At 38.2% G+C, this 15,860-nt stretch overlaps 1 protein-coding gene across 1 annotated transcript in view; it reads left to right on the forward strand.

Annotated features, from left to right (window-relative positions):
* Nucleotides 1-15,860, forward strand: part of GUCY1A2 (guanylate cyclase 1 soluble subunit alpha 2) — a 177,357-nt gene that overhangs the window by 24,337 nt on the left and 137,160 nt on the right. Inside the window, exon 4 of the mRNA XM_069808272.1 lies at nucleotides 11,945-12,663. Within this exon, the coding sequence (XP_069664373.1) occupies nucleotides 11,945-12,663 (719 nt within the window). The remainder of the gene's footprint in view (nucleotides 1-11,944; nucleotides 12,664-15,860) is intronic.

The raw sequence follows: 15,860 nt of genomic DNA on the forward strand, positions 1-15,860 counted from the left end.
AGACTTTCTTCAACAGGAGGCACAACACTGAAATCTGACCTTGTATAATAATTACAGATGTGATTTACCTTCCATGTCAGGGGAATATGGTAAGGTGATATTCTGCCCATGTTGCGGTCTGGACCATTGTACCCTGCTGACTTAAAATCCTTTTGGAGATACATGCATTGCATGTCTGTCTGTTCTATCTCAAACTGTTAAACAGACTTGGTACACTCTGTGAAACAGCTAACATATTCTAGTTGAGAGATTACTGTGTTTCAGTGACATTCAAAGTGCTTTTTTTTGGTGTCAGGTGCCTTATTCTGCGAGATGCTAGGCGCTGTCAGGGAGGTTCTGAGTGCCTTTAACTGCTGCTGGGAAGAGACGGTACTTGGCACTTTGCACATTTGGTCATGGAGAGAATTTAGAACAAATTAAACTGTAAATACATCCAGTATTAGTTACCATTTTTTTTGTTTGCATTTTAAAATAATTGAATGCTAACTCTCAGAAACAAGTGCTATGAGTGATAAGGCAGGACTCATGCAAAGCAAAGACTTTTCATCTTATCATGTGCATAATAATATTGTAAAAAAACAAATTAGGCATTCAATACTTACTTCACCATGACACAAAGTATGTGTTCTAAGAAATAGTTATGAATCCTTTTTCATCTTCAGAGTGCTTTTAAATTGGTGTTAGTCCTGGTCCCTTAGCATGGCTGAGTAATGTGCAGTCTGCTTTTTCAGTGGTAACCTCACAGGGCATGTGTGTCAGGGGCAGATCGGACTGTCAGGATCACGGTGTAGGGGTAAAGTCTAGATGTTACTGTCTTGGGGAATTATTAAAGAGGACTTTGTTGAAAATAAGTTTGCAGAGACTTACTCTTGGAAAAGCTCACCTTTTAAACAATTAATTTGAGTACATAGCAAAAAAAAAAATTCAGTGTGAGCAGAACACTGAGATAATTTGAAAGCAGTACTTCTTTCCTTCTTATCTGGGACAGGAACATAAGAAAATGAGCAGTAAAACCAGTTTCTTAATTTTAATTGTAGCTCCTATCACAACAGGTAAATAATTAACGGAGGCTGTGTAATTAATTCTCACATACATGGTTATTTTTCTGGTTGAATAAAGATTAGTGAGAGCCTCTTCTATGCAAGAAGGATGTAACCACTGGGATGTGTAGGTAGAGCAATTGGCATTGCTGAGACAGTAGACAAGAATGAATCTGACTGTGATGGAGGCTAGACAAACTGTTGAATCAAATCTGGTTCTCAGTTTATTTATATGAGTGATAACAGGGACTTGCTGTCTAGGGCTGAAAGAAAGTGTTTTCTTAAAAGTGCTTGGAAGCAATTTCCTGCTCTCTTACCTTAGCAAATGTCAACATGATTCACCTCTCCTGACCCTCTAACTGCCTTTAAAATAGTCATTTGGCATTATTCATCAGAAGACAGCAAATGCTCCGATCATTAGTAAGCTTGGAAGATTGTGAGCAGATGCTTCGCACCATGGTCCCGGCGCTTACACACACTGCTCACAGGAAAGTGCTGACTGCAAGCTGTATGCTCAGCTCAAGGCATGTGATTTATCATGTCTGAGTACTGGAATTTTCTTCCTGTCAAGCCATCACTGAAGTGTGACACCATCTTCCTGCAGTGGAAGGACCTGAGTCTCCTCGTCCCCTCGCTGAGTTGCTCCTGCTACAACTCTAGACATCAGTAGAACTCTTCCTACTTTAATCCACTGTAATTAAGGGAGCCACATTCATCATGCTCACATGCTGTAAGTCATACCTGGTACCAGATCAATGGCACAGCTTTCCTTTGCAGTGACAGCTTCTAAGGCTGGAATATTTAATTTAACTTTGTATCCTTTCCAAAACAGTCCAGACAGCTTTATGATGGACTCTGCTTTCTTTAACTGGTGCATGCACTCTTTTACGGGGTCCTTCATAAGCATATAGAATCATAGAATGATACAATAATTTAGGTTGGAAAAGACCCTTAAGATCATCCAGTCCAACCGTTAACTTAGCACTGCCAAGTCCCACTAAACCATGTCCCTAAGCACCACATCTACATGTCTTTTAAATACCTCCAGGGATGGTGACTCAACCACTTCCCTGGGCAGCCTGTTCCAACGTTTGACAACCCTTTCAGTGAAGAAATTTTTCCTAATATCCAACCTAAACCTCCCCTGGTGCAACTTGAGGCCATTTCCTCTTGTCCTATCGCTTGTTACTTGGGAGAAGAGGCCGACCCCCACCTTGCTACAACCTCCTTTCAGGCAGTTGTAGGGAGCAATAAGGTCTCCCCTCAGCCTCCTTTTCTCTAGACTAACAGCCCCAGTTCCCTCAGCTGCTCCTCATAAGACTTGTGCTCCAGGCCCTTCACCAGCTTCGTTGCCCTTCTCTGGACACACTCCAGCACCTCCATGTCTTTCCTGTAGGGAGGGGCCCAAAACTGAACACAGTATTCGAGGTGTGGACTCACCAGTGCCGAGTACAGGGGGATGATCACTGCCCTAGTCCTGTCATCCAAAGGAAAAACAAGTGATGATATATTGGAAGTTGGGGAAAAGAGAAAAGAAATCCTAGCTTGTAAAGGGAGCCTTTATAAAGTTCCTAGTTGGATATAAAGTATTTCAAAGAATAAGCACCGGTATGTTTTATCCTGTTGATACAGATAATGCTTTTAGCTGGCGAGCTAAGCTGTGTTCAGAGCAGATTGGTGGTGTTAACTTGAACTTATCTTAGAAATAATGATAAGTGTAAGATTCCTGTGATGAAGTATATTATGTGGATGACTACCACGTTTCTTTATTAGGTGACTATAGATTTATACTGAGGTATGTTAGGGAGAGAGATTGTATCTGAAGAGATCTCTTATTTGACCTTGGGCAAGTTTTTATGCTTTCCGTGCCTCACTTTCCCATCTGTATAATGGTGATAACAGGTTTTTTTTTAATCCTTTAAACCATCTGTCAGTGCTGTTCCGATTTTAACCTTCTAAAAGCAAAGATGTTTTCATATCATTTGTACATTCAGCATTTTGAGCAATGACAGCCAAATCTTGTTTGGGACTGCTTTTGTCCCCGTAATTTGATTTCAAGTAAGATTAGAGTGTGCATTTTGACTTAATTGCAACTAGTCAGAATAAAGCAGAAGACTTCCAGGTAGTTTCAAATTAAAACTTTGGTAACAGGAAAATAAGGATGAAAACTTTTTTTGTTAGTCTGTAATTCCTACTGTAAGGAGTTTATTCTGGGACATAAAGACATCATGATGTGTCTCCTGCTTATCTTTTGGGCAGATATTCCAAGCAGGTCTGTGCTACTGAGCACAGAAGCACGTTATTACGAAGCAATACAGAAATGCCCAGTTTTCATTTTTCAACCCCACTGTGTACTTCTGATGTATCACATGATGTTTCTCACATCCCAAATGCACAAACTAGGTAAAAATTGTACAGCCTTCACCTCACCTCCTCCAAACACTCTTTTCAAACACTGTACACAATTAATGGAGCCTTGGACATGAACGATTTTTCACTCTTACTTCAATCAAAAAAAAGAAAGGGAGTTTTGTAAAGGGAGCTACCTGTTTATTTCCTTTGGAACCTCTTTGCATCTTGCTGAGGTACTCTGTAATCTGTCATAACTTTGACAGTAAAACTAATGAAAAGTAACCTAAATTCATAAATACCTATAAAAAAATCTGTTGTGCAAAATTTGCAAAAGCAGAAGTAGGTGTTCATATCCAATCTTTAAGGACATGGAAGAAATGTTGTCTTTGAAAGCTTATTTATGTATTAGACAATATCTAAATTGTATGTACTGCAGCACCATGCTACATATACTGCATGAATAACACTTGCAACACCTTGGGCTCACAGCCCAAAGTTACAAATGCACTTGTATCAGATAGTTGTTTCAGCAAGGAGGCCTGGAGAAATAATTGCACCTATTTGACTTTCTATTGCTTAAGATACAGAAATCACTCTCTTTTTTTTATTCAAGTAATTAATTTATACAACAGAATTCTTTTTAATCTGTTATAAAAATTTGGCCCCTAAAATCTTACTATAATTACTCATTTTCCTTAAAAAATGCACAGCATACGTCAATGGTTGCTAAGTCAGCTCCACATGTGGACTCAGATGTGTTGCAAGGATTTTTCCTGTTATGCATTCTTAACTTATAGGTTAATAATAATGCTTGTCCTCTTGATTTTACTTCTGAAAGTGGTACGAGGACTTTGCTTCTCTGTCATTTCTAAGTGAATATCTTTCTGGGCATCTTCCATTTGGAGAATGATATGGCACAGTGGCAAGGATTCCCAAATCCACTGGTGATAAGATATGTGGAATCCCAGCCCAGAGCCCTATCCTGTCAGGGAAATAAATCATGCTTCTGGATTCAGCCTCCCCAAGACACTGAGGAGGAGTTGCATTCCATGGTTGGTGTAGGGGTTTAGAGAGCTCTTGCTCTAGGTGACATTTGCTTGTCACCACTGAAGAAGATATGTGCTGTAGGCTGCTTTGTATAGAGCAAATCACTTCATACCTAAATATACCTTGCAGGGCTGTTCCTTCATTTAGTGCAAAGGGCATAATTCTATAAAAGTAATCTGTCAAAGTTGAAGATCTGTGTTTCCTTTATGAAACGAAGAAAATCTCAGCTCTTACCCATATTCTGTAGTTAAAGAGCAATAAATTTGGGATCATTCTGGTAACTATTAAATAATAACAGCACATCACTGCTGAGAAATACTACATTTGAAAAGTCAGGAAATACACTGAAAAGGAGATGCCAGAACAGATCTTAGCCTACCATGAGATTATAACAGGTGATGTAATTGGAAAAGATGGACAAGGGTTTGACACAGTGACTGCTTGGCAGGTGTCTGAGAACTGTAAATGCTTATATATTGAAAGTACATAAATTACTATCACTTTCCTTTTCCTTTGAGCTAAGAACTGCAGATAGTCATTAGAATGCAACTAATTTAGGATACACAGCCTGATTTATAATTAAAATTGTTGGTTTACAAATGGTGTAAAAGGAAATGTTACACGGCCCAGAGGACTGGTGATACTAATGGATTTTAGTAATACTTGGAACTCTGTCCAGGGGGAGTCTAAGCTATACACACAGGACTCCTATTATTTAGCAGATGTTACAGCTCACTAGCAATACAAAAGTAATCTAAACAAAAATCACATAATTCCTGTGATTTTAAAACTGAGATGAATACATCTAAATTAGAAAAGGACAAATGTTTATACCAAATGGCCTTAGACGTCCCACTCTTCTCAAATCAGAGCTATTTATTGTTAGAAAGCAGATGAACTACCAGTAGATAGTGAGCAGTTCGAGGTTATGATGTACAGTAACATCGTGCAGAAGTCTATTAATAAAGTAGAAGACATTCTGGCCATGATTCATTGACTAAATGTAGGTGTTTGCCATTATTTTAGGTGCTGTGGGGTATCTTGTGTGACCTCTGTCAAACCTTCAAAAATGTGTAGGTCTCCCTTAAGTTCCATATCCTGGCAGATGTAACTATCTGTTATTTCTTTTGTAGATGTCTTGGATGCCTTATGAAGACTCAAGTAGAATTAGATTTCTATATTCAGGCAGCTGAATTGAGCCCTTTATGTGAGGAATTACAAGAGATGATTTTTCATTTAATGGGAGAAGTTTTTAGATTTCATTACAATTTTATTCTTTCCAAGAAGTGAAGTTCTGCTCCCTATGTCAATTCAAAGATATATATGCTTATTTTAATGCAAAAGCAAATTTAAAACCTCTGTTCTTATTGCTGTTTGATCTCTAGAATTAACGTGAAACAAACTGGATATGCCTTATTTTTAGGAATCACCAACCAAGTGATTGCAGTTTTCATTTAATAAACCCTGTGCAAATCTAAGAAGTGAGGTTTCCAAGCTGTGAAGCTGTGATGTGGGAGATAAAATGATGATAGCCTTGCTTCAGCCAGCTTGGCTTTCCCTGAAGAATTGGCTGCTACTGGAAGCGCTATATGGGGAAAAAAAAAGAACACTGCCTGTTTTTAAGATCTCATCTGAGCTTCCTGTGTCAGCAGTTTGGAGCAGAATCTTTCACATGTATGCTGAGCACAGGTGATCAGGTCCTCACCAAGAGGTGGTAATTACAACGATATTTCTAAGCATTTTTTGTGATAGACCCCACTTAAACAAAGAAAGAACACACCTCATTAAAATTGGATAAAATAAGTACTATAGGTGAACAAGTGTGAGGAATTCTTTTTAACAATAATTGTCATTTTTATTTTATGAAATCTTGAAAGATATGCAGGCCCTGTATGGCACTGTAAGAGAAGTGTAGTACAAATTTTACAGTTGTGTCAAAACCATATATAAAGGCATAAAATGATGTTATTGTATTTATATAAAAACCACTAAAAAGGGTAATATAAAAATACTATCTGGATTCCCATGATGATAAAAGTTCATCATCATAATGAAGTAAGATCAAAGTTCTTTATACAGTAATTAGATACTGGTACTAGGCTCACTTACAAACCAAATGATTCATCTAATGTACCTTCAGCATTAGCCTGTACACATCAAAACCTTTTTTATTGAAGGAATAAATGATGCTTTCCATACCATCTTAAATTATGCTTTGGAATTCTGAACTGCCACCTGGCTTTCTGTCCAAAAGGCTTTTTAAGGAAAAGATCTTACGCCAAAAATCTGATAATCCAAAAACATTTAAGAGATATTTGCTATAATTGAAAGTGGCAAATCCTGCTTCCATCCACAGTATGAGTTCTGGAATTGCATATTGAATTGTGCCATTCCCTTAATGTTTGACATTTACAAGTTCTTAATGGGTCTCCCAGAAAAAAAAAAGGTATTTTTCTATGCCAAAGGAATCAGATGCTGGCCACTCTGCAACCATTGTAACCATGATTTACTTTAAGGAAGAACTGGATGGCTTGTAACTGCTCTGGAAGTTAATGGATTACTTTGACATTTTTATCACATCATTCATCTTCTGTTTGTTTCTGAAGAGCCTATGATTTGTGATTTTCTTTAGGGGAACAGATTCCTATCTAATTTCTCCAATTAGTAATATACAAAATACTTAGAAATACTGTATTAGTTCCTTGATGTTTTGTAGTGGATTTCAGTTTACAGGAATTGCTGAAAAGAAAATGAAGAAATACCTTTTACTAGTGTGTTATTACAGGATGAAGTCATCTATTTCTGCTCCAGTTCAGTGAAATACTTAATTTGTACTTTGAGCCTATGCTTAAAGACTTTGGTAATTTTGGATCTGGCTCACAAGTATAGGATGTCTTCTCTAGGTGTCTTTGAGACACATTTTTGAAGGATAATAATACATCTTACATAGTACTGTTGTTATAGATCCCAAAGCGCTTTCTAGTGGAGGTCCATAGCAATATTTTCATTCTACGGTTGCTTTGCCTCAATTCCCTTCTACGATGTGCATATTTAATTCCTCTCCAGTATGGGCTAGAATAAAAATGACATTGTAAGAAAAAGAAACAAGAAGAAACTACTGAGGGAAAAAAACTGTATTGGAGTTAAGACGTGTGATTTGTCTTCTCAAAGAAGTGGATTAAGTGATAGGAACACAGTAGATCACTTTCCAGGAGGAAAGCAAATTGAGACTGATGAATTTTTAGAATTTCATTCAGTGTACTAGTAGAAGGTTGGTAAATATCAGAATCTCTAAATAACAGATGACTTGGGCAACAGCAGAGAGTGTTGGGATGAATCGTGGTTTATTTTGTATCATTACCATTTAGTGAAGTGTCTTGGTGAAACTAAGGAAGACTTTTTCCTACTCACTGATTGCAAGCTAGTGCCCATTAGGAAGCCCTGTCTATGGTTGTCAGTCATGCATAAGGCGATATGGGAGTGCAGTGGCCTCTGCATTTGGAAGTGATGGGCACGCATACAGATCTCAAATATTTTTTTTTTCTTCTGAGCAGCTGAATGAAAATTTTGATTAAAGGTCCATAGTGAAAAAGCAAGAATGGGAATGCCAGCTTTTCAGAAAGGAATAGCAAATAATTGATTATGATAAACAGAAGTTGACTCACATTTTCAGTGCCATCTTCAATTTGAATTATTCAGCTACAAAATCAAAATGAAAACAAAATGAAGATGCAGAGAAAGAGTTTAATGTGACATGAGTTTGAAAAGATTAGACTGTTTATGCAGATGTATAACCTGAAGGTTATAAAGAAGATTATTTTGAAGATTTTATTTGTCTTTTCTCAAAATAAAAGAAAAAACAAAGGAAATACTGAATATGTTGGAAATGGAAATCATACTGAATGTAATTTTTAAGGATAATAATTAGCCATGGAAGCCTCCAAATGTAGTAAAGTATGCACTATAGAGACAAAGAGTTCTGGGAACTTTTTTAACAAGCAGGTTTTTCTATATGTAATAAAGCTATCTCCCAATCTGGTACTTCCATCCATTTCAGTGAATAAGCCAAACATTTACTGTAGCAGTTAGGGAGGAGCTTCCTCAAAACTGTATTTTTTTCACAATTTTCCATTAGATTTTACAGTTTTTCTATAGCATCTGATACCAATCACTCCTGAGACAAGATTTCAGAGCAGCTGAATAGCGATCTGATGCAGTCTGATATTTTCTCTCCTTGTGATGATGATGGTCATTTCTACTGTCTCTTGAAAGCTAAACAGATATAAGTATAGAGAAGGGGGTAGGGAGAAACTCCACAGAATATATTCAAAAGATTGGGATCATTTATACAGGTAGTAAATGAAAAGGTTATGATGAAATTTATACAGAGTTAATGTTAGGTAAGTGTTTGCTTCTGTTCATCATTTGTTTCAATAGCAGAGGCAGGAATAAGTCAGTAAAAATACGGGTTAAGTATTTTGTGCAGCTTCATACATCACTGAAGCCAAGAGCTTTGTAGAAATATGGAAAAAAATGTTTGTGTGTGTTTGTATAATAGGAGTTTAAATAAAGACTTTTGATTTAAAGAAAAAACATTGTGCTTTAAGCAAAAACTGACCTTTTATTGGTGAGGCTTAGGAAGAAACTTCCCTGATATGTACATTATACTTGTTTGTTTTAGAAGATTGTCTGACTTTTTGTTTAATTTTCTCAGTATCTCATAGTGTCTTATTATTGTAGAGAAAATTCCTGACTAAGACAGACCAGCAGTTTTGTTGAGCTTGGGCATATCCATTTTGCTCTTCTTTGCTAATCTAATTTTCTGCTGGTAGTGTGTGTAACTCAATTCAAAGCTAAAACATTTTTAAAAGTAGTGGCATGTCCCCGAGCCAGGTTGTTGACCTGAATTTCATAGTATAATTGGTATTGCTTAGAGTCAGTATGTTGCATCCAGATTGAACAGCCAGTCCTCCAGGGTGAATGAGAAGACCAGTCTAAGACAATCAGCAAAACCTTAGGCCGAATACTAAGGTACAACTCCTGTTAATGATAATGAGACGAGGCTTAGACATATAGCAGTAAAGTACACGAGTGATCAATTCTGCATACCCTATTTTCAGTTAGTGGTGTCAGGGCAACTGACCTTTACTGTAATTTTATAATACACTTTAAAGACAGCTCACCTATGCTATTGTTTCGGGCAGCTTTGTGGGATGTTACATAGTTCTGTAACAGTATTTGGTCATTTGTATGAATAGTCCAGGGGTTTCTGATGCTGTCCTGTTCTCCTGCTTTCAGGGCCTCTACAATCTTACAGTCTTGGGTGCCCCTGCTAGAGTGCTCACTTTTACAGACAGACTTCTAAAGCTACCACAGTTTGCTCTACAGAACAATGAGATTTAAAAGTATGCATGTGTGTTTGTGTACAGATATGAATATGATCATTTCTTAGCTCCTTGCTATTAATCTAATTATGACAATGTTATTGGTATAGGTTAGAATTTAATTCTTTTTGGGTTATAGTCAGTATTTTTATGGAAGATATTACAGTACTATGTTATGCAGATGTAGTGGTAATGAGTCAGGAATTGGCACGCTGTCGTCTGAGTCAGGATATTAGGGGGCATTGTGTACCAGAGGTACTTTCTTTTGGCTTAGGTGCAGATCTGACCATCTGTGGTCATAAAAGATCCTGGGAATATTTTTGTAATAACCTAGTTTAGTGACCAAATTTGATTATGAGTAATGGCATTTGAATGAACTTTCCCAAATTATTGCTATTACTTCTTTTATAAAATATGCTTTGTCATGTTGTCATGTTGTCCTGTTTATATACGTAATTTTATGCATTTTATCCTGCTATTAATCATATTGAAGGTCCAAACAAAACTATTGTTGCAGATAGTTTGGAAAGCTGTGGAATGCTCAGATCACTTGTCAATATTGATTGTTGTAACTATGCCTGTGCACATAGGCAGTTCAGACACTGCCTTGAGATGATCAAAGGTTATTGTCCACAAACAACAGATGCATGACTTCTTCTGTCCCCTGTTATACCTCTTGGGCATGGAAGTCACTAATCACAGTGTTGTTCCAAATTTAAAGGCCTACTGGCAATCTAAACAAACAATGAGAAGTTCAGTAATCCCCTGTGATCTTATCAATGTTAAAAAGCATGCCGAATACACATTAAAATAAAGGGCCTGTTGGGCCCTTAGGAAATAAATAAAAGACCTTCATTTCTGTTAGAATGCAAGATAGATTTTAAGGTATTGGGCTAGTTGACTGAAATGTGATTTGATTTGATTTTATTTCAGTACATTGAAGGAACTATGTTGTTAATTCCTATATTAATTTCCTTTGAAAACTCTTGCTGGATATTTGTAATTCACATCATAGAGCTGATTCATACTTCTTTTTCTTCTATTACAACTTAGAACAATACAAACATATCTGATTAATTTTGTAACTCGACTAAGTGATACAGGGATTATATACAGATGAAACTTAACGGAGTATGTCTTCCCTAAAATAAGACAGAGGAAAATGTTTAATAACCATCTCAAAATTACTTTTTTTAGGTTATCCTTAAAATGGTAAATAGCAAACTGGAGTAGGATTTGATACACATTTGTATCCAAGGGCTTCCATCACTGTTATTTTTTCATCTCTTCAGCAATACCAGCCTTATCACCTCTGTAAATCAAAACTTTTTGAATTTCTGTGATGGAGACTTGAATTGACATTGTGAGATGTCACAGAGCTCTCCCATTTACTAGCAGTTTAGATTGCTCTAAGAGGCAGGGTTTTTTTTAAAGATGGGTAAGTGTAGAAGCCTAAACTGGAAAGGCTTTGTTCTCCTTTGCAGGCAACAAAAAAGACGTAATTATTCCTTTGTATCTTCTGGCAGTGCCCAATAGCTATAATGAGAAAAGTATTTTGTCTGAAAAAAAACCCCAAACCCACAACTCCCTTCTCCCAGCTACTAAAGTGTCATCTGAGTGCAGGGCTTTACATTGTTTATTGAAAGCCAAAGGCCTGACTTTGAGTCCCAGTAGCTTATTCTTCAAGCTGGTAAGAGCTCATAGAGGCAGTGAACAGAGGGGCTATAAAAGCAGAAACCTCATTAGTGCTGAGGTCAGCAATGGAAGGGATGCACCTGTGGCTGGGTGCATTCACACAGCAGACTGCATGTGACATGCAAAACTCAGGGAAATTATAATGTATCCTGGCTTCCAGAAGGAAAAAGGAGACAGGCAAGTGTAAATCCCACAAGTAGCTGGCTGTGACAGCAAACTGAAAGCATGAGGACTTAAGGTGACAGGCAAAAATGGCTTCTAGGGTTAATCCCAACCACCAGAGAAAACAGAAGTCCTATGCGTAGGTATCCAGTGAAAAAGCCATTCTCACTGACTTGGAAAAATACTGGGCAAGTAGAGAACAAAGGGGAAATGTGACACAGTAGCATACTATGTTGTTGATATCAGTGTCTCATTGTCCTATAGGTCTGAAGTTTGAGGAAATGCAAGAAAAGTTTGGGGAGGAATTCTTCAATATCTGCTTTGATGAGAATGAAAGAGTTCTTCGAGCTGTAGGTGGGACCCTTCAAGACTTCTTCAATGGCTTTGATGCTTTGCTGGAGCACATTAGAACTTCATTTGGAAGACAGGCCACCCTGGAATCCCCTTCTTTCCTATGCAAAGAGCTCCCTGAAGGCAATCTCATGCTTCATTACTTTCACCCACATCAGATTGTGGGATTTGCAATGATGGGAATGATAAAGGCAGCAGCAAAGAAGATTTACCGCTTAGAAGTGGAAGTAGAACAGGTCACTAATGATAACTTGTGTTCAGAGGGGACGAACCCAGGTAACTGCAGTTGTCTGACTTTCCTTATCAAAGAACATGAAAATGCAAATATCACAAAAGCACTTCCACATGGAACTTCTCAGTCCCCCTTAGACCTGAGGATTAGCATCAGCACCTTCTGCAGAGCTTTCCCCTTTCATCTGATGTTTGATCCAAACATGCTGGTTCTTCAGCTTGGAGAAGGTCTTAGAAAGCAGCTCAGATGTGACACTCATAAAACTCTGAAATTTCAAGACTGCTTCGACATAGTTTCTCCTAAAATCAGTGCCACATTTGAACGGGTTCTCCTGAGGTTATCTACTCCCTTTGTCATTCGCACCAAACTTGAGGATTCTGGCTCTGAAAATAAAGATAAGGTAAGAACATTAATTTGGAAGGGGATGTGTGTATATGTGTGTGATGGGAGAGGATTATTTATTCAGAGAGAGGCAGCTCAAGTCCTGTGTACTCTGGAAAGCTCACTTATGCCTTGTAAACAGGGGCTAAGTGGTATTCCCCAGCCAAGTGAATATTTTCCTAAATTATTTATAAGCTTTACCTGTGATGTTGTAGAAAATCGTGACATTGCCATTCAGAAAATTCTGTGCTGTGGAGTTGAATAGTGCAGCTTAAATCAAAAGGGTGAGGAATTTTACAAAATGCCCATATCTAATCCTTAATTTCATTCCAGCTATATTATGACAGTAATAATGGTTATTAAGCCATTTACTAGGGAATAGCTTTCAGTATGTTTTCTGAAAGACTCTCACTGCAGGGTTCACACTGCTACTTTATTATATCCTACTTCCCTATTTGGAAATGCTGCTTTCCTCTGTGTTTCTTCTTATCTTTCACCCTGCACTCAAGGAAACCAGAGCTATAAGTGGTACCAAGTATCACTTATGCCAGTTTTAATGCTTTCCAGTCATTTAAATAAGCACTTGTCCTCCTACACTGCCTCTTCTCTCAGTGTTTTAGAAGAGAGCTACCTTAACTAGGAGCCCTATGTTGAGTTCAGTTCATGCAAGGTAAGTTAGGTGAGAACATGTTTTCTGGAGCGGACCTCTCCAAAGGTTGAATGGAGTTTGTCTCATTGCATATTGTTGAATTGTGGGAAAGCTTTTTGGTGTGATGTTGGATTCCAGCTTTATGCACCAAAGCACTTGTACTTAATGCTTACATTGAAAGCCTGTGTGTGGGTGCCTTGGAAATACTGCTGCCCTTAGTAAAGGAATTATTGATTTTCAGGGGTTTTAAGAGATAGCACCCAAGAACAGTCAATCTCAATCACACTGGATACTTAGACACCTAAGTTCTGCCTATGGGTGCCACATTTGCAGTTTAGGTGGTTTGGATATGGCTTGAGAAACTCCACCTCTTTTGCTACCCACAGTGGGCCAGTTTCAGAAAGACTCCTGTGGTAACTGCGTATTGAGTTCTCAGTTCTTTTCAAAATATAGCCACTTCTGACAGCAGCAATGTTTCCAGCTCCCCTTTGGCACTGCTCTTTGGCACCAATAAACAAGTTTCTGCTGCATTTTCCCCTGGAAACAACATGTTCCCCCAAGAGAGGCAAACTTGTGTTCATTTTGTATGAATTGATGTAATTCAACCTATTTAAAACCAAAAAGGAGTTTATTTTTCAGAATCTGTCCTCAAAGTCATCCTAGCTTTTAGTTATGAAAAGGAAATGTATGAAAAGTTCGGAGGTTTTGGCTCTGAGCTACCTTTCAGCACAATCGTTTCTCCTTTGAAAGAGGCTTGTGCTGTGCTCCTTCCTCCCTCAGAGCCTGCCCATCCCTGTCAGGCACCTTCCCCTGCCCTGGGACAGAATCACAGCCCTTCAACTATCTTCTGCTCTTCATGAATCTGCTGTAAATCACTCTGAAGAGGAAGAAGGTTTCGGGGTGGGGGGGAGCTTTTAAAACTTTTTTCCCTATCTAATTACAAGTTAAACAAAACATTCTCTTACCTGGGCAGGTTTCATACACTTGTGGCTTGCTCACAGGAGAGGTGGCAGGGAGTGGACCTTGCTGGAGGCAGGTTTTAGCAGCCAGTTTGGGAAGCAACTCTGATTTCAAAAGCTTGTTCTGTACCATCAAGCTATGCAGCTCTGAGTACATCCTTGTGTCACTGCTGTAGTTTGTACCATGTGTCTTACAGGTGGGTAATGAGTCAATGGTGGGCCCAGCTACCACTCGGGACACTGACCCTCTCTGTCTTAAGGTCACGTGTAGAGTCAGATCCTGGACAGCAAGTGTCAGCACTAGTGCCATAGTAGCAATTCAGATTTTCTTGAGAAGCATGTAAAAGGGAATGGCAGTAAAGGAAATCCCTTGTCTGTCAGCAGTTAGGAGAAAAATTGTGTCTTGGACAGTAAGGTGTAAATGAGAGAGAAAAGGGTGATGGTGAGGTGCAGGGGACCTGACGTAAATGTTGTGCTGCAGGCATGGGGATTAATTTGAGTACGTCAATTTAGCTGAAGAGGTATTTTCTTCTGACTCACTTGTTTTATAAGCACTTTCATAAGGTGTCTGTTTGTGAGTAGTTAAATGAAACTTTGTGAGTAGTTACACAAAGCTGAGGGTGTGATGCATTTTGCTAGATATTCCTTTTTTTTCCAAAATGAAAGGTTGCACAGATTCAGAGGTTGTGGTTGTCTTGCTTACATAGATTTTGAGAGGATTGACATGGCAATACTGTTATGTCATGCTCAAGTCCTTAATATCTCCTGGATAAAAAAAAAAATAGACTGAACCTTGGGAACTGCATGCTGTATTATTTTCCCAGAGCTCATGTCACTCATGTAGTTCATTTTGGAATTCTTTTCAATTTGCCAACACTTGTTTCGAAGTTGAATATTGGGCAGGTAGATCAGTGACTGTAAGCATGACCCTGCTTAAAAGTTGGCAGTAACTGACTTAGGTATTTTCCTATTTCTCTGCCACACACCTCTATTCAGTTCAGACTGGAATTGCATCCCACTTACAGCTATTTATCTTTTTTTAGAAAATTCTGACTCTGCAGTAACCTCAACACATTTCAGACTTGGTTACTTTAAATGGCAGTTGAAGGGATGCAACCCAGACAACTCTGCAGTAGTTTTGAAGCTGTTCAGATGTCTCAGTGGTTCCTCAGGAAATAAAAAAATGTTTTAAAAGGCTTTGCAGTGAGTAGAGGACCTTTCAGCCTCTCTTCAAAGAACTTTTATCTTCATTTCAATACATAAATTAGATCTTTTTTCAGGCTTGCAGTGAGAAATACAAAATAACAAAACAGTTTTCATTTAGTCCTGATACAAGCTCTGTGTTCAGATGAAAGTATGTCACAAATCATGATCTTTCCCTAACTCAGCACCCAGAAGCAAATTAATAAAAACACCTATCCTGACTTTCAGGGTGCTTAGTGCTTGTCCCATTTATGCAAAGGCTCATTTGTGTGCTTCGACTTGCTGGGATTTGAACCACTGGAATAAATGACTTGGTTCTATAACACTATCCTAAATTTCTGATGTAAGGCCTATGAGGTCTGAGCAATAGGTAGCACTTCCTGCGGAGATGTATGTACACCTTTG

This window comes from Haliaeetus albicilla, chromosome 20 (genome assembly GCF_947461875.1).
Source record: "Haliaeetus albicilla chromosome 20, bHalAlb1.1, whole genome shotgun sequence".
Classification (NCBI taxonomy): Eukaryota; Metazoa; Chordata; class Aves; order Accipitriformes; family Accipitridae; genus Haliaeetus; species Haliaeetus albicilla.